This window comes from Oncorhynchus nerka, linkage group LG12 (assembly GCF_034236695.1).
Source record: "Oncorhynchus nerka isolate Pitt River linkage group LG12, Oner_Uvic_2.0, whole genome shotgun sequence".
NCBI lineage: Eukaryota > Metazoa > Chordata > Actinopteri > Salmoniformes > Salmonidae > Oncorhynchus > Oncorhynchus nerka.
This window is the reverse complement of record NC_088407.1, coordinates 51,060,365-51,085,717: the sequence shown is the minus strand read 5'-3', so window position 1 is coordinate 51,085,717 and position 25,353 is coordinate 51,060,365. Positions and strand designations below refer to the sequence as shown.

Genomic DNA, 25,353 nt, shown 5'->3' with positions numbered 1-25,353 from the left:
CTCTCTCTAACTCTCCAACCATTCCCCCTCTCTTTCCTCATCCACCCTCTCCCTCTCCCCATGTCTCCAAACCCTCCCTCGCTCTCCAACTCTCCAACCATTCCCCTTCTCTCTTTTCACCCTCTCCCCCCTCTCTCCAGCCCCCCTCCTCTCTGTGATGAAAGTAAAAGAGGGATGCAGGGGGCTGCACCAAAGGGAGGGGTGTGTCCCTCTATAAGAGGTCTGAGCAACAGCCTGTCTGTATAGATGAAATACACTGAGATAGAAGACAGGACACTTACTAGATCTACTGTACTGTAGACCTAAATCACCCAAAAGACCTACGCCCAAACGCCTCATACACAGGTAAGTCTGACCTTAGACCTTCGGACATTGGCTTAAGGTGTGGGGGTGGAAGAGAACTCACCTGGCTTGGTTTGAGATGGGACGTGGTGACATTGTGCCGTTTGGCATATCTTATGGCGGCTAGTTTATTTATAGTATTTATTTATAGTGTTGGGAATTGGGTTTTTAGGGTTAATTAGTTTTGAGCAGCGTATCATTTCTCTCTGGGTTTTCGTTGAAGTTGGGTGGACTTTTCCACACTGTCATTTAAATGCGAGGCATGTACATTGCACCTGAAAACAAATGAGAAGAACTGAAAAGAGGGAAATGGAAAGACCACAACAATAAGTTGGTTGAATCCGTCTGATAGATGTATCTGATGTGACACAAACACATAAGGAGAAAAGCAGAAAATAGTGTGGCTCATACTGTCATTTAATTCCCTGAGAATGTGAAGTAACATGGCAATATATTACAGCAACTTGTTAGTGTTATCTTCTTAGCGATTTAATTGGGTTGTACGGTACATACCTCGGGGAGTTTTGCGATGTGTATCAAGAGTAATTGCTAGTAAACACTCACCGCTTAAGCCGAGCACTCTTTCTCGTTTATTCCCTTTGTCTGCGCTCTTTCTCTTTCTGTGCGCTCTTTCTTCCCCCCTTTTCTATCGCTGCTGTCTTTCTTCAATGTCTTTCGGTGTTGTTTTTCTTTCTGTGCTCTTTCTATCTCTTCCCGGTGCTTGTGGCACAGTTAAAGTCCTGACCCATGACAGGAGCATATTTTTGCCATTACTCTCATTATTATCCTATTGGTCCTCAAATCAATGCATCTCCACAGAGACGATTCAAGACTATTATTTTACACAGTTAATACCCGAGGGAGAGGATGAAATGTTCAATCTTTATGCTTAGGTGCAAAATACTAGGTGCAAATACATTTACTGTTGATGATCTAATGACGGTAGAGGATGAACCACATAGCTGCCTATAATGCCTGCGAAAGCTCGGGGGCAGTTTCTGTTCCTTTCCAGGACTCAGTTTGTGTGTTCTGTTAATGGACCACCACCACCACTTAAATGAGTGGCTATCTACAATTAATTAATTACTGCCTTTTAATTGGCTTTGATTCAACTTGATTATTTTAAAGGTTAATTCCAAACCTGGTTTAACAGTGGTTTGTTTGATGGAGGGGTTTTCCTTTTGAATATCAGTCAATATCAATTTGGGTTTATTTAAAGGAGTCAATCAGGATTCCCAGCTCTTAACGAGCTTTTAACTGATTATTGTCTTAAACTGTACATGACTAACAGCCTCTTGGGCGATAAAGGCTAGTTGATGGGCTAATACTGGTGCTTCCAGAGTGGTGAAGGCACAGAGGGACCCAGGAGGTCAGATTTAAAGCTGCACATCGACCAGAGCTGCTATCGGTCAAATTTCATTACAGGCTGATATTTGAGAGCACAGCAAGCCTCTACTTAATCAAATGATCTTTATATTTTTCTCAAAAGATACTCTTTATAAACACTGTGAACCTGAACATAATCCAAATAGGCTTTTTTTAGGATGACATTTTTTCACTTGAAATTCCTCAAATGAACGAAATAATGTATTATTTCCTTTTAGCATATTCCTGAAGACTTGCGTTAGCTCCCCAAGCATATGCTTAGGCTTTAGCTCAGTGGGCATGTACAGCTTCATGGCTGTACACCCTGGTTCAAAATCCAGTCGTGACCAATATTATCGTCTCAGGGACCAGGTTTTTCTGCCGTTACGTCTTCACTACACCGATTAGACTCAGAATGTGTCTGTGTGTTTGTGCGCTTGTGTGTGCGTTTGCGTGCATCTGCGTACTTGCTTGCTTTGCACCCGCCCGTGTGTCTGCATGACTGCATGCATATTTTCTTGTCTGCGTGTGTGTGTGTAAGAGAGAGCGAGAGGAGTGTATAAATGTTATTTTAAAGGGATTCCAAGACAATTAAACGCTGTCTCCTCAGACCTGCGGGCAGAATAATTCTAAACGTTCCCCATCCGGCACGACACAGATTTGCGTAAACTGTGAAATTAGCCCTTGATTAGCTCTCTTGTTGTTCTTCTGTGCAGCTGTTTGAATGGGCCTCAGCATCAGATAGACACAAAATACGTTCTACTCTTGAGTCATGTTAATGACACGGTTTATGTTATGTTGTAATAGTTGAAAAGTTGTTGGAAACCCTCAAATATAGTTGTGGATCAGTTGTGTAGTACTACCGGCAGTACTAGGCAGCCACTCAGTCTGAGGAGAAAAGAGAGTCAAGACTAACGGCATCCATATCAGGAAGTCGTCAAACTGCATTCCTAATATGGACTCCATCAGTGATGTAGTGGTAAAATACATGGTTGGTTATGTGAAAAAAGTAACACTCTCCATACTTAATATTTTTTCTGTGAGTTTTATTTTTTAATATACAACACAAAAAAACACCAATTATAAAAAAACATTCTCAAAGATGGTGTCACGATCGTCATAATGATTGGACCAAGGCGCAGCGTGCGTAGAATTCCACATGTTTAATAATGAATAAACTCAATAAACAAGACAGAAGAAAACCGAAACGTGACGTTTTGGGCAGCTACACAAAAACAAGATCTCACAAAACACAAAGGGGAAATGGCTGCCTAAATATGATCCCGAATCAGAGACAACGATGAACAGCTGCCTCTGATTGGGAACCATACCAGGCCAACATAAAAATATAAATCACCTAGATGACGCACCCTAGTCACACCCCGACCTAACCAACATAGAGAAAGAAAAGCTTTCAATGGTCAGGGCGTAACAGATGGTCAACAGACAATTTTCAAATTCTGTCAAATGTGTCTGGTTTATGTTTGATTTTGTAATATATATATATATATATATATATATAGTCTAATGGCATGTACAGTACCAGTCCAAAATTTGGACACACATACTCATTCAACGGTTTTTCTTTATTTTTACTATTTTCTACAATGTAGAATAATAGTGAAGACATCAAAATTATGAAATAACGCATGGATTCACGTATTAACCAAAAAAGTGTTAAACAATTCTAAATATATTTTAGATTCTTCTAAGCAGCCACCCTTTCCCTTGATGACAGCTTTGCACACTTTTGGCATTCTCTCAACCAGCTTCACCTGGAATGCTTTCCCAACAGTCATGAAGGAGTTCCCACATATGCTGAGCACTTGTTGGCTGCTTTTCCTTCACTCTGTGGTCCAACTCATCCCAAAACCATCTCAATTGGGTTGAGGTCGGGTGATTGTGGAGGCCAGGTCATCTGATGCAGCACTCAATCACACTCCTCCTTGGTAAAATAGCCCTTACATAGCCTGGAGGTGTGTTGGGCCATTGTCCTATTGAAAAACTGAGTTGTAAGAACTGAATGAAATTGACCTTGGATTATCCAAATCTTTCTTGTAATTGATTGAATGACAATAGAGATCTTCATAGTACACATGTAAACAATGAATGATGCCACTTTGGAAGCAGGACTTAAAGGTGTTGTCATTAAATTCTAGAGGTAAGGTGGGGTTATTCCAAATAGGGGTGCCTGGTGGTATTGGTTCTAAGGTGTACATTTTCCGAAATACAAAATGGAATTGAGAATCATTTGGATTGCATTTTTTTCTTCAATGCCTTGGACCCGAAGTCGTGAATATACAGTATTTTAGACAGTATGGTATACTATTTGTGGCTTCAATACTTTCAATAGATTTTTTTCACAAAAGGTGTGTAAAAGCTCACGCAAAATTACAAAGGTGTGTAAATGGCGTTTACATGTTTTTACCCTGCCCTACACAGCTGGATAACATATAGACACGTTTTACATGTTTTCACCCTGCCCTACACAGCTGGATAACATATAGACAGACACGTTTTACATGTTTTTACCCTGCCCTACACAGCTGGATACCATATAGACACGTTTGACATGTTTTTACCCTGCCCTACACAGCTGGATACCATATAGACACGTTTGACATGTTTTTACCCTGCCCTACACAGCTGGAACCATATAGACACGTTTTACATGTTTTCACCCTGCCCTACACAGCTGGATACCATATAGACACGTTTTACATGTTTTTACCCTGCCCTACACAGCTGGATACCATATAGACACGTTTTACATGTTTTCACCCTGCCCTACACAGCTGGATACCATATAGACACGTTTTACATGTTTTTACCCTGCCCTACACAGCTGGATACCATATAGACACGTTTTACATGTTTTCACCCTGCCCTACACAGCTGGATACCATATAGACACGTTTTACATGTTTTATCAATTGAGGGAGAAATAAGAAATTAGTTGACTGTTTTTCTAATATTAGTTTTCAATTGCAAATGCTTCGTTACGTTGTGCCCTATGGAACAGTGTCCTAAATCTCCCTAGAAAAATGTATTTAAAAAAGTATTGTTCCTCTTCTTTCTAATTGGCTCATCCTTGTTGGATAAATTGGGAGCTGAACAGAATGACACGCAATGACATGTGTTTGGAGGAAAAATCTGAGGTCTGTATCTTTCCATTCCCTTCATTATTGACAGCTCATGGGGTGTTCTTTGATAAGGGGTCGGAGGTCGTGTGTGTGGTGGTGAACACCTGGTGAGGACTAGTCTAAACTCACAGGATTAGAGTGTGTTAATCCAATCATAATGCCACAACTCAGTTGGGCTCTCTCTCTCTTTGTGCATTTCCAGGATCTTATGAGATCTCTCTGTCCCGTTTATTATCCCTTTCTACAGTCAGGGATGAGGTGTTTGCAGATATGTGTGCTTGTGTGTGGCTGTATGCGTGCGTAGGTGTGGACATGCATATACACATTTGTGTGCATGTGTTTGCGTATATGTGCGCATGTGTGTAACACACCTCTGAACTGCCTCACCTCTACTCCTAACCTCCAGTGAAGTGAATTCATCTCAATAAAGAGAGAGATTGATTTAGGTCCATGTGTATCTCTTAATGCCTTCTCTATTAGATCAGCCTCTGCCACGTCATGGTTGTCGCAGCAAATCAACTCTGCTGCTGCCTCTCACTCCATCACAGGTCTGAAGTGTGTCATGCTATTATTGATATATACACCCATCTAGCACCGGGTCTAGTACCATTGCCTCCATAACAGCCTGACATTCTTCGGGGCATTTCTACAAGGTGTCCACAAGGATGTTGGTCCATACTAATGCGAAGGCATCATGCAGTTGCTGCAGATTGGACGGCGGTATTGTAATAGTGCCTGTGTGTAGCTGGTATAGAGGCTCCAGCAGCGCACCGACACCGACCTCGGGGACGACTCGGAGGACGAGCTGCAGAGCGATCCGGATGGAGACGGTGGAACTCCCGCAGCAACGACGGGTCCAAGACGTCCTCCACCGGCACCCGGCATCTCTCCTCCGGACCGTACCCCTCCCAGTCCACGAGGACCTGAAGGTCCCTCGCCCGACGCCTCGAGTCCAGGATGGCTCGAACACTATACGCCGGGGCCCCCTCGATGTCCAGGGGGCGGAGGAACCTCCCGCACCTCAGACTCCTGGAGTGGATCAGCCACCACCGGCCTGAGGAGAGACATGGAATGAGGGGTTAATACGGTAAACGGGGGGAAGCTGTAACCTGTAACACACCTCGTTCACTCTCCTCAGGACTTTGAATGGCTCCACAAATCGCGGGCCCAGCTTCTGGCAGGGCAAGCGGAGGGGCAGGTTTCGGGTCGAAAGCCAGACCCAGTCCCCCGGTGCGAACACCGGGGCCTCACTGTGGTGGCGGTCAGCGCTCGCCTTCTGCCGCCTCATGGCCCATTGCAGGTGCCCGAGGACTCCCTCGGGAGCACGAGCCGAATCCCGCTGGGACCGGGTGAAGGAGGGGTGGACAGTGGGGCCTGCTGTAGTGGGGCTGGTGGAGGCGCTGGAAAACCTCCTCCTCTCTCCCAACGATCTATCGTCTGCAGCACGCGATCCATGGCGGTGCCCAGACGTTGCAACATGGTTGCGTGCTGCTGGACGCGCTCCTCTATCACCACAGGGAGAGAGTCTGCTCCTGCTTACTCCATTCAGCGGGTGAGTGATTCTGCAATAGTGCCTGTGCGTAGCTGGTGTAGAGGAGTCAGGCGCAGGACAGCAGATATGAGTAATAAACGTAATTTACTCAAATATTCACAAATACAAGCACAATAAATCAGTCCTACAATAATGGACCGTACAAACAACCGATCACTCACAAACAACCATGGGGGAACAGAGGGTTAAATAATGAACAAGTAATTGGGGGATTGAAACCAGGTGTGTAAGACAAGGACAAAACAAATGGAAAATGAAAAGTGGATCAGCGATGGCTAGAAGGCCGGTGACGTCGACTGCCGAACGCCGCCCGAACAAGGAGAGGGACCGACTTCGGAAGAAGTCGTGACGGGTACATTCAAGACTGCCACTGACTGGATTTTTCTTTTTGTCGCACCATTCTCGGGTAACCCTAGACACTGACACATTTAAGTAGCATTTTTTCACCTGTGTTTTATGGGATATTGTTTTGAGTTAGTGCATGTTGCACCTCTGTTGTTGCGGTTCGTTGTTTGTTTAATTTATTCTTTGTTGTTTTTGTGCGTTTTCAATAAAAAAATATGTGGAAACCATATCACGCTGCAGCTTGGTCCGATATTTATTCCAGCGAACGTGACAATAGTCAACATACCTAATGAAATAATGTGTTAGTAATCCTAGTAGTTTAGCACTTAAACCGGCTGGCCCAAAAGTTGGAAGAGTTCCAATGTTGTGTTGGGTTGCCAGTTAGCTAACGTAGCATCCCTCTGTTTGAGCAGGGTGTTTGATTAGGCTAAACTAGCTAGCTGTATTTGCTAGCTAAGTAATTAAGTGAATCTCAAAGTGAAAAAAAATGTTGATCTCTCTCTCTTGCTTCTCCTTAATTTTGGAAGAAATACATTTGTTCAAAACTGTTCAACTATTGTCTTTCTCTCTCTTTGAGTCAACTTCTCACCAAGTTTTATGCAGTGCTAGCTAGCTGTAGCTTATGCTTTCAGTACTAGATTCATTCTCTGATCCTTTGATTGGGTGGACAACGTCATTTGGGTGGACGTCCTCCGGAAGTTGTCATAATTCCCATGTAAGTCGATGGAAGGGGCTGAGAACCATGAGCCTCCTAGGTTTTGTAGTGAAGTCAATGTACCCAGAGGAGGACGGAAGCTTGCTGTCCTCCGGCTACAACATAGTGCTACGCTACAGAGTGCTGTTGAGGCTAAAGTAGACCTTAATTTCAAAATAGTGTGTTTTAATCAATTATCTGGTGATGTGATTATATTTAGTACAGTTTTATATAACCATGATAACTTTTTAATGTTGAATTATTTGTTCTTTAAATAAAATTCACTGAGGAGGATGGTCCTTCCCTTCCTCCTCTGATGAGCCTCCACTGCTCTAAGTTAATATCAATCTATCGCTATATTGATCCGTGGTGCTGTGGGACCAATACTGATGTGGTTTTACAGGGTGGAAGATGATACATTTAACTGATAGTTAGTGATGTATACTATTGATACAGAGGCTGATGTTTGGCATGGTATATCAACGTTTGTCACTGATCCGCCCTCGTTCATCGATAAAGTTGTAATATGTTGAAGAATATTGTCGTGACTGGCATTCTCGGTAGAGGTTGTGGTTGTTAATTTCCCTCAGTACCATTCTATCCTAATAGCTTGTCTTTATTGTATCCATTGAAATCATGAGCTTGAAATGTTCTAGACACGTACCACACAGGATGTCAAGTTGAAGCACCTTGTTTACAAGCTATTATTATTTTCAATCATAATCTTCTTCGTCTGCTATGTGGCATGTAAAGGCAATGTTTCTATGTTCGCGGAGACCGCATTTATGGTATTCACTGAATATGTCGGCTCCATCAGAAAATACCTTCAAATGGTGCATAGCAGACAATGTGCCATCGGATTGAATCCCAGCCTTCCCCAGAACACTGGTCCTATTCCTTTGACTGTAGTGGGAGCAGACAGACAGAGTCAAGAAAGACACAGACCCCATGGGTCATTTTTTGGTTATTATTAGCAGGTCTAGCAGTCAGATTCACCAGAGGACTTTGATAACCCAATTACTGTGTTTAATTAAGTGATTTACTCAGCAATAAGCCGGTTAATTAAACAATTATAGCTGGGCTATCTGGAGACGGGGACCTGCTGATGAGCTGCAGGTGTGAAGGAGGGAATGAGAGCGTGAGGGAAAAACTGCAGATACTGGGAAAATAATATTTCATACAATATTGTGCCTGGCAAAATCGTGAGTGTGTGTGTGTGTGTGTGTGTGTGTGTGTGTGTGTGCGCATTCTGCTCCTGTGGTACATTCCTTTTCTAATTGAGGGATGATATAAACACCTCTTAGATAGTGGCAGCCGTAGCCTTTTTAACCTCTGATCACTTACATTACCTCTCTTTGCCTCACACACAGGGCCGATTCCAGGCATAAGCGGTCGCTTTGGGCCCCCGTCCAAAAAAATTGAAAAAAAATTGTTACATTAACCCGGTGCAATTTTGAAATTTGGTTGTGCATCAGCAGTTTTTATCTTGTTTTTTTCTTATTATGTCAGTCAATGACAGTCCTTCAATCATCTATGTCAGCTAACACTTTTTAGATTGGTAGTTAGTCTAGTCAGCATGCAGGGCACGTGGCCAGGAGCCCTGATCTCTAGGGAGCCCGTATAGACTTTGTTATTCTCACTCAGCTGCAGTGCCTTAAGAAAGTATTCATACCCCTTGACTTATTCCACATTTTGTGTTACAGACTGAATTTAAAATTAGTTAAATGAAATAAAAATACACGAGAAAGACAGTGCCGGCCCTTCTCGCACACCACTTATGTGGTGAAAAGGATGGGGTGAGAAATAAATGTGTGGGATTGTGGTTCCTTTCCCTCTCTCTCTGTGGAACACTGAAGCTGGAAGTGTACGTCAGAAGACATCCAAATGCCCCCGTCTCAAAAGTGTTGAATGATCTATGCCAATATTGGCAAACAGTTCATCCATCCTTCACTCTCTCTCTGGCTGCTGTATCCAACATTTAATTCCATTTCAGTCCAGCTTGAATGTTCATCATGTTAGACACGTCGTTCCACAGAAGAATGTTCTGGACAAAGCATTTGAATTTGAACCCATTCTGATTCTATGGTTCCGGATGAGTTAGTATTCCGGCCACATCATTGGTCCACTATCTCTCTGTATCTCTCCGTTGTTCTCGCTCAACACTTTCCTCATTACCGCAGTGTCCTCATCAAGGCCAGGAAATGTAAAATAATTTACTAATCTCAAGGAAAGTGTTAAATCCGGATTATTCAGCCATGGCTGATTCTCCTACAGCAATTTGCCTGTCTAGGCCTCTCCCTCCTATTACAAGGCAAAGTGATAAGTTCAACTTAATTGCAAATATGTCTTTGTTTTCTCTTATCATAGTTTTCCTGTGCTTGTAGAGCATTTTCTGACAATAGCTGTAGAGGGCTTTTGTGCAGTAGCTGAAATTTCTCTAAATATTTTCCTTTATCCATGATTTTCATTTGCAGTGCCACACTCACAACCTGTTGTGATGTCATAATGCACATAAACAGAATTGTTCATGCGTTTATTTATTCTTTCTACTCCATTTCTCTTCCTCATTATGCATTTCTGTCGATAGGGACATTGTCAATCATACTGGATGTGTGTTTCTCTGGTCCCACCATACCACACACACACACACACACACGAGTGCTCAATGGAGCTTGAGAACCCAATGGTGCTTTTAGCACAAGGCTCATTTGTCAATCATATCAGTGGCTCAAACCCAGTGGTATTTACACTGGTACTGGCATGGCTGCTTTGGTCTGATAATGAACCCTCATAGAGTTGGTCTCCGTATTTCATATCATGGATGTATCTGAATGGGGTACCCCTGCATACAATAAACAGTATTTGTGGGTAGGTAACCATTTAAAAGTAATGAACAAACAGTTCTCACTATTTATCTATTCACAATTGTAAATGTTAGTAAGCTAGTTATTCACGTGTGTATAAACAACTTTTAAATTCTGTATTAATGATTCAAAGGATAATTCATGAGATGTTTAATATAGGTCCTTATAAACCATTTGCTAATCATCACTAATCACTGGCAAGTGTCTTCACTGACATTTTCAACCTCTCCCTGACCGAGTCTGTAATACCTACGTTTCAAACAGACCACCACAGTCCCTGTGCCCAAGAAAGCAAAGGTAACCTGCCGAAATGATTACCGCCCCGTAGCACTCACGTCGGTAGCCAGGAAGTGCTTTGAAAGGCTGGTCATGTCTCACATCAATACCAACATACCGGAAAACCTAGTGATACTCCAATGCCCCATACCGCCCCAACATATACACAGATGACGCAATCTCAATCGCCCTTTCCCACCTGGGCAAAAGGAACACCTATGTGAGAATGCTCCTTCAATGTTAGCAAGATAAAGGAGCTGATCGTGGACTATAGGAAAAGGAGTGCCGAACAGGCCCTCATTAACATCGACGGAGCTGGAGTGGAGCAGGTCGAGAGTTTTTCAGGTTCCTTGGTGTCCACCTCACCAACGAACTGTTATGGTCCAAACACACCAAGACAGTTGTAAAGAGGGCACAACAACACATTTTGTTGCTCAGCATCTGACCATTAGGTGCTACGGAGGGTAGTGCATACAGCCCAGTACATCACTGGGGCTAAGCTTCCTGACATCCAGGACCTATATCCTAGGCAGTGTCAATATTTTCTTAGCTGTATTTCTTTGATTTGTATTGTTGGTTAGGGGCTTGTAAGTAAGCATTTCATGGTAAGATCTACACCTGTTGTATTTGGCACATGTAACAAATAACATTTGATTTTATTGAAATATTCATAAATGTTTTGAGTGACCAGTTAAATTTCTCACAAAAAGATGGACATGCAATTGGTAGAGATTCCATCAGAACCTGATGCTCCTTCAGGTGTCAAAATGAACATATCAAGGGTTAAAGAAAAAGCACACAACACAGAGGATGTTTAAGGAAATATATTGAACATTTCACTTGCTGAACATTTCAAGTGCAGTGTTACCTCTGAGGCTTGGGCTTATCTTAACTCATATCAATCCCATATCCCCTTTTCTCAAATCCGGAGGCTTTGAGGCTAGAAACACTGCTGATTTTCATTCTTAATTAAGTGCGTTTCTTGAATTTTTTGAGTGCCTTCACTAATTCAACGTGGTCCTTCGAGCCAGATAATCAAGGACTGATTTCAGACCGGGGACACCAGTTGAGAAGACTCTCTGGCCAACCAGTGATATCAATCAATTAATCAATTACCTACCAAGTAGAAGAAGAAGAAAAAACAGTAGGACACTCCAGACCTCCAGGCTGATTCTTTGTGACATTTGCGAGCAAAAATGCTTGATTTTGCTATGGAGATTCTGACATTTTGCATGGCAATACGCAATTATTTTATCCAATTTGTTGCGAAAATGCGCTGACGAGGGTGTTTGTTTAAGTGTGGCTTGATTGAACTATATTATACAGTAAATTTGCAGTGATTGGTTGAAATTGCGAGCCCTCTTTTTGTACTGCGGTGATGGGTCCGTTTTATGTGATAATGTTGCAATGATTTGATTGTTTTGTGCCATGACTGGTCAAATTTGCAAGCCCTCGCATGATATGCAATGGTTGATTTTGCTAAACAAATTGCAATCGCAGAATGGCGGAATCCTGGAGGGACTGATGTACTGTAGATAGTCTATAGAACCTCCTGGGATACACAGAGAACATCATACTTCAGCCCCAATCTCATTACCTTCCCTTCAACCGGCCTTCCAATGTCTAGCCATGAGGAACGAACCAAGCTATCTCCTGCAAAAATCTATGTAACTTAATAAGGTGGTTTTAAAACCACACCATCGGCAACCCCTCCTTTGTCCGCCCTGCCCGATCCCCTCGTATCGTATTTGTAATTCACTCCCCTACATTATAATCACTCGCCACCTGCCGGCCTTTCTTTAGCTGTTCCACGGGACACCATTAAGTAGAAACTCACTCAAGGAGGATATCGATTTGATGAGGAGTGGTGAAGTGGCTTTTGTGTCTTGACTGAGTTAGAGGAGGATGGCTGAGAAGAACAACATGTCACAGTTTTGGACGTGAAAGAGATGTGTTTCTACTGTTTGTAGTAGAAGTGCTGATTCTACAATAGAGAGAGGCGATTGGAAGTGTCCAAGTTCACTGCAATGGGGAATAATAACCAGTAAACACTACAGATTGTTCATGAAATACAGGCTCTCTCTTGTACTTCCCTCAAGGGAATGACGCAGAGTAACAACAATGGACAACACATTGTACTTTCTGATACTTTGCAGTACTAGTTCCCCTTGGGGTCGCACGTGAATGGTCAGCGCTTTCTGGGTATGTACTGTTCTCTGTGTATTCCCATGTCTCATACAGTAGAGACTTCATTTGTTGTGTCCATTTAGTTTCTATGAAAAATAAATAGGAACGGTTTGAGATGCTGCACTGGGACCTGCATTTTGCATTGGAAGCACTAAACGCAATGAAGTACTTGAAAAACTGAAAACATAAAAAGGGGTATGAACTGTTCTCGAAAGGGGAGAAACTACTCTCAAGATAACTACTTTTCCCTTTCTGTGTTCATTCACACATGATGTTCTACAATCACACTCATCCTTTTCCAACTACTGTTTATCTATACTAAAGCAGTTTTTAAAGAGTGTAGGTAAGCTGCTCTCAGGATATGAATGATAACATTGAATCATCGTTACTGCAAGTTAATAAAATAGTTCAGTACAATTCAAATGTAATGTCCCTGACAAACAAGTTTAATCTCTAATTATTTTAATTCTATAATAGCTACACATCTATTAATTGTAGTTTTTGGGCATTATGCCTTTGTGTGTGTGTCATTGACATATACATGGTGTGGTCAGTGATATCATGCTTGCGTGTGTGTGTGTGTGTGTGTGTGTGTGCGCATCAGTGCATGGGCATATTCCTTGTTCTCTGTTTGTTACAAGTGCAACACAGCTTCAGATTCCTCTCTCCATATTTCTCCAATCTCTTCTTGATGACTAATCCAATAAAACAAAGACTCCAAAATGCATCAATGCTTCCGAAATGCTTCAATGCTTCTGAAATCACCCCGTTTCTTTTGGCCATAGTGCTCCCTCCCATCATGCCAGAAGCGCTAATTCAGGGTTCAATTAAGGCGATGATGAGTTTGGTTAATGATGTACAAACAGCTGTTGTGTGTCTTACGTCGTTGTCACAAAACAGCAGACTGGTTCACTGCCAAGGTCGATACAACTCCCAGATAAACAAAAGCTTTAGTGTTTATCACTTATCTTTGTCTGTCGGTCGGTCGGCGATGTCTGTCTGTGTCCTTGTATCTCTCTCTCCCCCCGATTCTCTCTCTCACTCCTTCCTTCCCTCCCCCTCTTTCAGTCTGGCTGTTCACTGTGAATGATGACTGTGCAGAAGACCATGAATTGACCTCTGACCTCTCTCCTGTGTCCTGTCCCAGGTTGTCCTATCGATACTGAGGAGAATGAAGACCCCCCTATGGGCCCTGTTGCTGCTATGTCTCTGTGTTCCGGGACACTGTAGTGACTGCCAGGAAGACTGCCTGGCCTGTAGCCACATCCTACCCCAGGAGATCAACTTTAACACACTGGTGAGGGTCTCTAAAGCCACCAACAACACCTATCCTCCATCCGTCTATCACTCTGTTCTTCTACACTGAACAAAAATACAAATGCAACATGTAAAGTGTTGGTCCCATGTTTCATGAGCTGAAATAAAATATCCCAGAAATGTTCCATACGCACAAAAAGCTTATTTCTCTCAAATTATGTGCACACATTTGTTTACATCTCTGTTACTGAGCATTCATTTCTCCTTTTGCCAAAATAATCAATCCACCCAACAGGTGTGGCATATCAAGAATCTGATTAAACGGCATGATCATTACACAGGTGCACCTTGTGCTGGGGACAATAAAAGGCCACTCTAAAATGTGCAGTTTTGGCATGCTGACTGCAGAAATGTCAACCAGAGCTGTTGCCAGATATTTGAATGTTAATTTATCTAGCATAAGCTGCCTCCAAAGTCATTTTAGAGAATTTGGTAGTACATCCAACCGGCCTCACAACTGCAGACCACGTGTGTGGCGTAGTGTGGGCGAGCGGTTTGCTAACGTCAACATTGTGAACAGAGTGCCCCATGGTGGGGTTATGGTATGGGCAGGCATAAGCTACGGACAACGAACACAATTGCATTTTAGCGATGGCAATTTGAAGGCACAGAGATACCATGACGAGATCCTGAGGCCCATTGTGAGGCCCATTTCCTTTAAGGTATCTGTGACCAACATATGCGTATCTGTATTTCCAGTCATGAGAAATCCATAGATTAGGGCCTATTGAATTGATTTAAATTGACTGATTTCCTCATATGAACTGTAACTGAGTAAAATATTTGAAATGGTTGCATGTTGCGTTTATATTTTGGTTCAGTATATGTCTCTATTCCTCTTATCTGTCTATGCCTAACCCTGCCTCAGTCACATAATGCCCGAAGAGATCAACTTCAACACAGATTAAATCCCCTGTTGTCCATCTCGCTGTCATAATCTAGATCTGGTTATGACACCTGTACTATGTCAGATATATAGAGTTGAATTGTATTCAATTCTGAGTTTGCATTTCAATATTACACTTTATATACATCACATAAGACTAAAATATAACAAATTCGTTTAACATAGGAACACCGGATTTTTATTTTATTTTTATATACACTATATATAATGTTTATTAATTATGAAATTATTACAAATATTAACGTTCCACCCATGAGGCCTCTGGGGGGCGCTTTTGGTCACTCGACTGCAGGAAAGGGGTACTATCTCAAGGAACTCTGACTGTGTTACCAGTGGACTGACTGAATCTAACAGTGTTTTAAATTGTATTTTTAAATCACTGTATGTCTAATAAATTACTGTGTGTGTTTATTTCATAAAAATAACTCAAAATATATCTGTGATCATTTATTTCCCTGAGCCTCCTTGTGCTCTTAAAATGCTCAGTCTGATCGTGTGGGAGTGTTGATACAAATGTAAAATATTTACATACGCAACCATGATTGGCGGATAGGATCGTCTAGACTCTAGAGCCTACCTGTTTAACCCTTCAAAGTAATAGAATACAAATGGTCATTGGTCAGAATAATCACATCAGATTGTGATGTCATGCTTGTGGGCCAAAAACTCCATTCCACCTGAACAGGCTGAAAATCCACGTGTTTTTTTAAATTTTTTTAATAAACTCTTACACCAAAAGGGAATTATCATTTTCACAACTTCTGTGTTATTTCCAACCTCATAGTGTGGAAATATAAAAAAAAACAGGAAAAGCACTTCCCCTTTAATAGGTTGATTGTCTGTGGGGTGATGGAGCTAATTCACTCAGGAGATGCTCCTTTGGCTTTAAACAGCTTTGGTGATTCAGTTAACTTAGAGCGTAGGCTAATTATGCACACACAATAAACAGCGGCTGGTTGGCCCACTGCCGCCGCCTGGAGAGATTGATGATGTCACAAATAGAGCGCTCGCCGTCGTCGAAGAGAGATTGGGACCGCCCCATAGAGAAACACGCATGCATGCGCACACAGACGCACCTACCATCTCCCTCACTCCCCGCACCCCTGCATCCATCACGCTCTGCCCTCATCCTTCTCTAAAACGACCCTTCCTCTCACCACAGTCATTCTCCCCACAATCTACCTCCTATATTGTTGACGATATCTGACTCTTAGCATTATTCCCTCCCAGCCTCCCGGCATCTGGATTTTAATTTGCGCTGGCTAATTGATTCCTAAGGATAGAAGTGAGTGTTCTGCCCTCTCCATACTCTCCATCTCACTGCTGGAGGTTTAGCGCACCACCGACCCCCCTCTTTGTCTAGTGGCTTCAGTGTATTCTGCTACGTTCTCTCCTATGTAAGTAAGTAGCCTTGGCTTGTACAAGCCGAACGGCTCATAGGAGCAGGAGCTTATCTCCTGTTTCTGTAGCGTGAGGCAGCTTGATGTACAACTACACCCTATGGACAGGACGCAAGTCTATCGCAGGGCCTTACCCCAGATCTATCAGAGACGCATAGGGTCCCATGTTTTATATTCTTTGGTATGACTCGGCACCCTGAGATAAGGATAATATTTGTGTGTGTATGTGTTGATAGCAGGTTCAGCTCTGATGTGGAGAATCTCCACTGAGAGACTGCGAGACTAGACTGTGATGCTTTCAGAGAAACCCCAAACCCACTGACTGATTCTAGATATATATTCACACAAAGACCATTTAGATAGCATGGACGCCATACTAATTCAAGGTGAGGTATTTGTAAGACATAGAAAGGACTATGTTCGGGCGAGAGAAGAACAGTACGATGTCTTCATGGGCATCATAAACATTTTGCTATCATTCTTTAAAAAATACATATACTGTATGTTTTATTGTCACATACACCAAATAGGTAGGTTGAAATGTGTTGTTTTACAGGGTCAGCCATAGTAGTACGGTGCCCCTGGAGAAAATTAGGGTAAAGTGCCTTGCTCAAGGGCATATCGGCTCGGGTTCTCGAACCAGCAACCTTTCGGCTCTAGCCTGCCACCCTCACAATGGGAATCCCAGTGTCTGACAGTGTATCATCGTCTATCTCAATGAAATGCATAAAGCCATTTTCACGTCAGCATTTGAAAGAAAGTATACTGGTGCCACCTTATTTGGGGAGGACGGGCTTATAGTAATGGCTGGAACGGAAAAAATGTAGTGGTATCGAACACATCTAGCACGTGGTTTTCATGTGTTTGGTACAATTCCATTAACTCCATTCCAGCCATTATAATAAGCCATCCTCCCCTCAGCAGCCTCCTCTGCTCTGTACAGCCCCTGGACAAAATGGTTATTGGGGAAGGAACCAATAACTAACAAATCATAACTTTGGATTGTCCTTTCCTTCTTTCTTTCTTTTTTTCTCTCTCTCTCTCGCTCTCTCTCTCTATCTAACGATCATGTGCTCTGTTTTCCTCCCTCTCTCCTCTCAGGTATGTCTGGTGGAGTGTGACAGTAACGTCTCCCCTGCCTTCATTTGGGACCTGTGTCGCAAGGTCTTGGCACCGCCACAGTTACCATTCCTGTCCATAGGGGGCGCTGACATGCTGAAACGGGCCCAGGAGGAGGTGGAGGCCATGCTGCCAGAGGAAGAAGAGGAACAGGGGGATGAGGGGCTGATGTACCCAGCAGCCCTGCAGAGGTTTGACCACGTGGCCCGTGCTCTGGGGACAGACGAGCTGGGCAGTGAGAGACAGCTAACCCTCGCCGATGCTGCCTACAACTCCCAGCTGCCCCGGGAAATGGAGGAAATGGACGAGGAAGAGGGGGATAGCGCAACAGAGAAAGAGCAGGACGGAGCGGCAGGGATAAGCCTGTCAAAGCGCTTTGGGGGGTTCCTGAAGGGAAGGCACGGCTACAGGAAATTGATGGGCCCTGGAAGGCCCTTGCAGAAGCGCTACGGCGGGTTCATAGGCGTCCGGAAATCTGCCCGCAAGTGGAACAACCAGAAACGCTTCAGTGAGTTCCTGAAGCAGTACCTGGGCATGAGCACCCGAGCCAGCAAGTCCTACAACAGCTACTCCACTGACATCACCCAACAGAACGAGGTGTAGCCATGCCCAAAGCAACCGTATCCCTGCCATAACCTAGCAAACCCCAGACCCTCCCCTAAATATTCAAATCCGTCACCACGGTGATGATTATGAAAATCCACACTGGAGCATTATAGATTCAGTCTTGTATATTTCTCATTGATAGCTATATCAACATATCATGAATAAAAGCTAAAAATAATTTTAAAAATAGTAAAAAATACAATGTATACAGCTATTAATGGTTTATCAGAGAATCACTCTGGATTATTATTATAGTCACACAAACACACTTTATTTGCTTTTCCATACTGTATCTGTAATGTAACTTTTCAAACAAATTTTTGCCTTCATCAATCTTGGCTATTAGTATTACATGGGTAAATTCAGTGGAAACTTCATCGATTTCAATGACTTACTAGTGAAGTTTTCATTGATTTTCTGAACCATCCACAAAGTTTCTAAACCCAGAGCCGCAACATCGCGAGACTTCGGTAAACACTTTCGAAACAGACCAAGCAGACCAAGGTTTGGGGTTTGAGAAGTCAATAATGAGATAAGTAAAAAATTATTCCTTAGATGTTCATTGAAACACTCTAAAGGCACAACTTAGATTCGAGCCAATGTCATAAGTAGTTGAACATGCTATTACTCCAACCTCGTAAAAGTGACAAACTGGCACGTTTTTATTTTCGTCAAAAACAACTGTATATCGAAGGAGTACCTTTAATTGGACAGGTTGCACATGCGCAGTTCTGCGCGAGACCGTTAGACCCGATGACGTGTTTCTACGCCAGAGTTTAGCTAGCCAACGTCGCCATGACATCGCCCACAAGCGTTATCGGGGATGTCTTGGAGAAGCAGTTTCTGCTTATCGATAGGCTACTGTACTGCCTTTGGTACATCAGTACATGAGAGGGAGATTGTCTTTGGCGGATCAGGGCGTCACTCTCTTTATAGTGCTACCCTCTAGTGGCTGACCAAAAATGATCTTTCAGATTTCAAATTGAAAATGTGCTAGTATATGTTCATGACTATTTGATATATAACACAAACTCATTATTGGGTGTGTGGATGGCTCAATCTGTAACCTATTGACATGTTCAGAACTTCTTAATATTCTCTAAATATTCTCCAAACTTCAATATCAACCCTGATAGTGTCTACTATAATTTGGTACAAAACATCACAACAAACTATTCCTACTGTATAAGACTGCAGGAGGTTATCCATGCTCATATACAAATGATCTGTCGGCAAAGCTAATGTTCTGATTTGAAATGAACCTTGGCGTGTGTTTGTTGAAGCAGACACAAGATGTAGCCTACTGTATGTATGAACAGTGTTCCTTTTCTTTGCATTGCTATTATGTGAAACCATTTTGTCGTGCAGTATAAAACCTGTAAATAGCAGACATTGAACATATCAATAAAGATAGTTTACTATTTCTTTTGTGGCTTGTCATGCAGCAAATGATTCTGTGTCTTGAGGTGTTTTGTTCCAATGTTCTAGAATGTTCACAAGATGATGACATCAGTTTATACTGTATCAATCCCACAACACCCCATTTATTACACAGAACATTTCCAGACCAATATTGTCTTGTATAGTAATAATCATTATCATCATCATGTTCTCTTGAATAAAATCTCCTGTATAGATACAGGCTCATAAGCCAAAATGTAAAGCCTAGAGTAGTTTCCGTCACATATTTTGGAGCATATTTAAATATAACTTTACATCTAACTTAAAAGGCCCAGGACACATTTTTTTGAAACACTACAAAATAAAAGACTACTTTTGACAGGATAAATCTTTATCAAGTATATTTCAACATCAAAAAGACAAAAAACATTTCAGATTCCATATAAAATGAGTGCATCATAATACAAATGGTACTTTATTCAACAGTTGTTTTTTCTCTAAGTACATACATAGGACAATATATATATAAATACAATTGTTTAGTTTTTTTGCTTCTGTGGATTCATTGGCTTACCGCAAGGAAACATGAGTTTCAATAAACAATCATGAATATATTTTGGGTCTTAACATATGAAACATCTGTTTATGCCGAACGTTCATTAAAGGCTTTTTCAACAGAGATGTATGCATGTTCATTTACAATAGGTGGTAGAGTGACAAGGGTTTGGGTTAGGGCCACAATGCCCCCGAGCAGCATATCATTTTAATATAAGCCTAACTTAGCCTGTTAAATGCATTCAGACTCAATGCTGGCACCATATTTAAGATATTATTATTGGTACTATGTGGTACATTCCACATCTAACCAGGAACCGCGATAATTAAATTAAATTAGTGTATCGCCACTAATGAGAGCGGTATGGGTTATTGGCCATCCAAGTATATGACAAATGTACGGAGATAGATTCCTGCCCAAATATATTATACGAATGTTTAATTTTATTACAATGATGTAAGACACAACCTGCCAATGACCTCCATGTTGTAAAAGGACCATGTCCTATTCTGTCATAGTGTCTCTTTAACAATAAACTACAGTGCTTAAAATGATATCTGTTAGTGTAACTAAAGCCTGTTACTTGGCTATATTATAGACCATTTCTGGTGTACCCCCCAAAGACTCTGCTCTTACAAAATGGCTGCTCTTACAGATTATCTGTTGACCCGAACAAAGAAGACTAAGGCAAAACAGGAAGGATAGCTACAGTAGCTGCTAACAACAAGGACGAGATACTGAGTCTTTAACTTTTAACAGTTGCTTGCATCATAGTCAGAGAAGTGAAAATCAGTGTGTATGACATCTGATTGGTCTAAAGTATGTGAATTGATTCCTATATCCCACAACATGGTAATTCTTGGCGGAACATTGTATTTAACACATCTTAGAAAAAACGACAAGTTGCAAAATATAGACACAACATTGCTGGATAATATAACGAAACACACAATACAAATGACATAGTCGACGTCGACAAAACATTATTTTTGTTTCCTTAAAAAAGCCCATTTCAATAAAAAAAGCTACATACGAATTTGCAGGAATAAATGGCTTATAAACACATCAGACGGGTTGGGCATATTGAATCCCAAATCTGCATTTTACATCTCCTCCAATTACAACTCTCCAATCAATTCTCAATGCTTAAGACACAACTTACTGGTTACAACTTACTGATTGGTAGATCGTGAGCGGATGGAATCCTATAGGTCAAGGGGGATTCTCCCAGCCAATCAGCGCACTTTATGGAATTGATAACAGATGGTATACATTATTAACAAATAACTGAACAAGTTGATGGCCAGCATCTCTCCTCTCTGACATAGGTCCTGTATTTAGCATGCTTGTTACGAAGTATTTAATGAAGCTTCACCTCTGCTACTTAGGGCTAACTCCCTCCTTGTATCACTTTACTTTCTTCTCCTAATCGTTCATTCTCCACCACCTACACTGACAGAAAGCCAAAGCGTGAATGTATCGGTTAATCTTTGTATCATATGGATCTGTTCTTGCCCAGGCATTTGGAAGTTGGATTAATTTACAGATCAGATATTCTGCTCAGCACCTGCCTGGCTCATGTCCACCCTTGGCAACAAGCAGAAAGCCTTGTTCCCAAGCCAAGTTATGGACGGCATGATGTCATAGAGCAATAGGCATCTCCTATATAGCTGCTGGGTATAGAAGAGCTGCTGGTTATAGGATATGGCCAAAGATTTGGAAGAGAAGAAGTCTGCTTCCTGTATAGCCCCTCACTGGGCAGGAAGACAGAGGAACTGAGATGCGGGACTATGCTGCAGGTATAGATCATAGGTTACCGGTCATAGGTCATTAAGCTGCGCCCGCCAAGTTCACCGTGAGCACCAACACACAAGAACCCGAAGTTCTCAAAGACGTGAACAAAGTACATAAAAAACTTTTAGTAAAGTTGTAAAAAGTACCAAAAAAACTGAATCAAAAAATAAAAGAAATAAACACCAACGTACATGTTGCTCCACTGGTTGACGCCCAGATCTTTCCTCAGTCTTCACTTGAAGAGGTGACTGCTCCTCTCTTCTGGCAGTCTCTCACTTTCTTTCTCTCCTCCATATCTCTTTTTCTCTCTTCGTCCCTCTCTTCTTCGGTTAGGAGTTCAGTCGAGGAAGCGCTGGCAGGCTTTCTTCCAGCGACAGGCGGTGCACCACTGATCCCGGTGCTCGATGCCGTAGACCTTACGACACTTCTTAGCCTCGCCACGGATCCTCCTGTAGAGAGAAAGGGAGGGAGGGAAAGAGAGAGGAGATGGAAGAGGGAGAGAGTCAGAGATTGAGTTAGTTGACAGTAAATGTATGAATGGAATTGGACAGAGAGTGTAGAGAGGGATGCATAGAGGGATGCGAGAAGGGAAATGACCTTAGACTCAAATTGACTGAGGCAGATATGTTATCAATAGCAATACAGTAGTAATAGTATGTAGTATAGTATAATAGCTCACCTTGTGGTCCAGTGGCTGCGTGGGGGAGAGGTGCTGGCAGGGTGTGGCCTAATTGGGGCATTCTGCTGCTGCAGCCACTGTTCTCCCACACTGACTGACCGCACAAGGAATGGTGCGCCCTGGTGGACAGAGGGGGAAACACACAGATGATGAGCAGAGAAAAACTACAGAACATACACATATTATTACTGCCTGCGTTAGAGGTAATGAAGAGGGATTTGAGCAGAATCGCAAATCCCATCCAATCAAAAGGCTTCTTTTCCAAGTCTCCTCTCCTTCATCTGCACTGATTTGAAAGGATCTGCAAATTAAGGAAGGAAACAAGGACAGGGTGCCACTATACAGTTGAAGTCAGAAGTTTACATACACATAGGAGTCATTAAAACATTTTTCAACCACTCCACAAATTTCTTGGTAACAAACTATAGTTTTGGCAAGTCGGTTAGGACATATACTTTGTGCATGACACAAGTAATTTTTCCAACAATTGTTTACAGACATATTATTTCACTTATAATTCACTGCATCACAACTCCAGTGGGTCAGAAGTTTACATACACTAAGTTGACTGTGGGCTTGGATAATTCCAGAAAATGATGTCATGGATGTAGAAGCTTCTGATAAGCTAATTGACATCATTTGAGTCAATTGGAGGTGTACGTATTTCAAGGCCTACCTCCAATCTCAGTGCCTCTTTGCTTGACATCATGGAAAAATCTAACAAATCAGCCAAGACCTCAGAAAGAAAATTGTAGACCTCCACAAGTCTGGTTAATCCTTGGGAGCAATTTCCAAACGCCTGAAGGTACCACATTCATCTGTACAAACAATAGTACGCTGGTATAAACACCATGGGACCACGCAGCCGTCATACCGCTCAGGAGGGAGACGCGTTCTGTTTCCTAGAGATGAACGTACTTTGGTGCGAAAATTGCAAATCAAACCCAGAACAACAGCAAAGGACCTTGTGAAGATGCTGGAGAAAACAGGTGCAAAAGTATCTATATCCACAGTAAAACGAGTCCTATATCGACATAACCTAAAAGGCCGCTCAGCAAGGAAGAAGCCACTGCTCCAAAACCACCATAAAAAAGCCAGACTACGGTTTGCCACTGCACATGGGGACAAACATCGTACTTTTGGAAAAATGTCCTCTGATCTGATGAAACAAAAATAGAACTGTTTGGCCATAATGGCCATCGTTATGTTTGCAGGAAAAACGGGGAGGCTTGCAAGTCGAAGCACACCATCACAACCGTGAAGCACGAGGGTGGCAGCATCATGTTGTGGGGGTGCTTTGCTGCAGGAGGGACTTCATAAAATAGATGGCATCATGAGGACGGAAAATTATGTGGATATATTGAAGAAACGTCTCAAGACATCAGTCAGGAAGTTAAAGCTTGGTCGCAAATGGGTTTTCCAAATGGACAATGACCCCAAGCATTCTTTCAAAGTTGTGGCAAAATGTCTTAAGGACAACAAAGTCAAGGTATTGGAGTGGCCATCACAAAGCCCTGACCTCAATCCCCAATCCCATCCCTGTGGGCAGAACTGAAAAAGCGTGTGCGAGCAAAGAGGCCTACAAACCTGACTCAGTTACACCAGCTCTGTCAGGAGGAATGGGTCAAAATTCACCCAACTTATTGTGGGAAGCTTGTGGAAGGCTACCCAAAATGTTTGACCCAAGTTAAACAATTTAAAGGCAATGCTACGAAATACTAATTGAGTGTATGTAAACTTTTGACCCACTGGGAATGTGATGAAAGAAATAAAAGCTGAAGTAAATCATTCTCTCTACTATTATTCTGACATTTCACATTCTTAAAATAAAGTGGTGATCCTAACTGACCTAAAACGGGATTTTTACTAGGAATACATGTCAGGAATTGTGAAAAAAAATTTGCGAAGGTGTATGTAAACTTCCGACTTCAACTGAAATTTCCTGCAATTCTATGCATTTGGCCATGGCTAATGCTGTGTTGTTTTACTCAAACATAATAACAACATTTTCATTGCTAAATTCATTGTTTTGGGAATTTTCAAATCTCCCAGATGATCTAGCTTTTATTTTGGTGATTGTTAGTTCTCAACAATTATCTTATCTGTCCTAGATACTTTATATCTGGTTTAAGTCATTTACGTTTACAGTGAAAGCATTTTTCCATACCGAAAATGTATTAAAAAAAAATAAAATAAAAAATATATATACAGCACCAGTGGTGTAAAGTACTTAAGTACTCGTTACATTTGAACAGGAAATTGGTCCAGTTCACATCCCTGGTCATCCCTACTGCCTCTAATCTGATGGACTCACTAAACACAAATGCTTCATTTATAAATGATGTCTTAGTGTTGGAGTGTGCCCCTGGCTATCCGTCACTTAATAAAAAATAAAAATTATGCCGTCTGCACCACTCGGGCTCCCGAGTGGCACAGTGGTCTAAGGCACTGCATCTCAGTGCACGAGGCATCACTACAGTCTAGAGGTCGACCAATTAATCGGAATGGCCGATTAATTAGGGCCGATTTCAAGTTTTCATAACAATCGGAAATCAGTATTTTTGGGCGCAGATTTTCCGATCAAAAAAACAAAACAATTATATATTTTTTATACCTTTATTTAACTATGCAACTCAGTTAAGAACACATTCTTATTTTTCGATGACGCCTAGGAACGGTGGGTTAACTGCCTTGTTCAGGGGCAGAATGACAGATTTTCACCTCGTCAGCTCGGGGAATCCAATCTTGCAACCTTACAGTTAACTAGTCCAACGCAATAACGACCTGCCCCTCTCTCGTTGCACTC

General features: G+C 42.1%; 2 protein-coding genes across 2 annotated transcripts in view; one reads left to right on the top strand and one right to left on the bottom strand.

Annotated features, from left to right (window-relative positions):
* Positions 1-256: 256 nt before the first annotated feature.
* On the top strand, positions 257-19,569 carry LOC115138336 (prepronociceptin-like). Its single transcript, XM_029675095.2, has 3 exons — positions 257-345; positions 13,916-14,065; positions 17,494-19,569. The coding sequence occupies exons 2-3, from the start codon at positions 13,940-13,942 to the stop codon at positions 18,112-18,114; spliced, it is 747 nt and encodes a 248-aa protein (XP_029530955.1). The 5' UTR covers positions 257-345; positions 13,916-13,939; the 3' UTR covers positions 18,115-19,569.
* A 392-nt stretch (positions 19,570-19,961) lies between these two features.
* LOC115138335 (zinc finger protein 395) overlaps positions 19,962-25,353 on the bottom strand; it is a 52,299-nt gene continuing 46,907 nt past the window's right edge. Inside the window, exons 9-10 of the mRNA XM_029675093.2 lie at positions 22,548-22,666; positions 19,962-22,317 (exon numbers count right to left, since the gene is read on the bottom strand). Coding sequence (XP_029530953.1) covers positions 22,206-22,317; positions 22,548-22,666 — 231 coding nt within the window. The 3' untranslated portion in view covers positions 19,962-22,205. The remainder of the gene's footprint in view (positions 22,318-22,547; positions 22,667-25,353) is intronic.

What these genes read in the sequence shown, in the direction of transcription:
- LOC115138336 (XM_029675095.2), top strand. Translation starts at nt 13,940, where the DNA reads ATGAAGACCCCCCTATGGGCCCTGTTGCTGCTATGTCTCTGTGTTCCG. An exon ending in AGATCAACTTTAACACACTG is followed by an intron (nt 14,066 to 17,493) that starts GTGAGGGTCTCT and finishes CTCTCCTCTCAG; the next exon opens with GTATGTCTGGTGGAGTGTGA.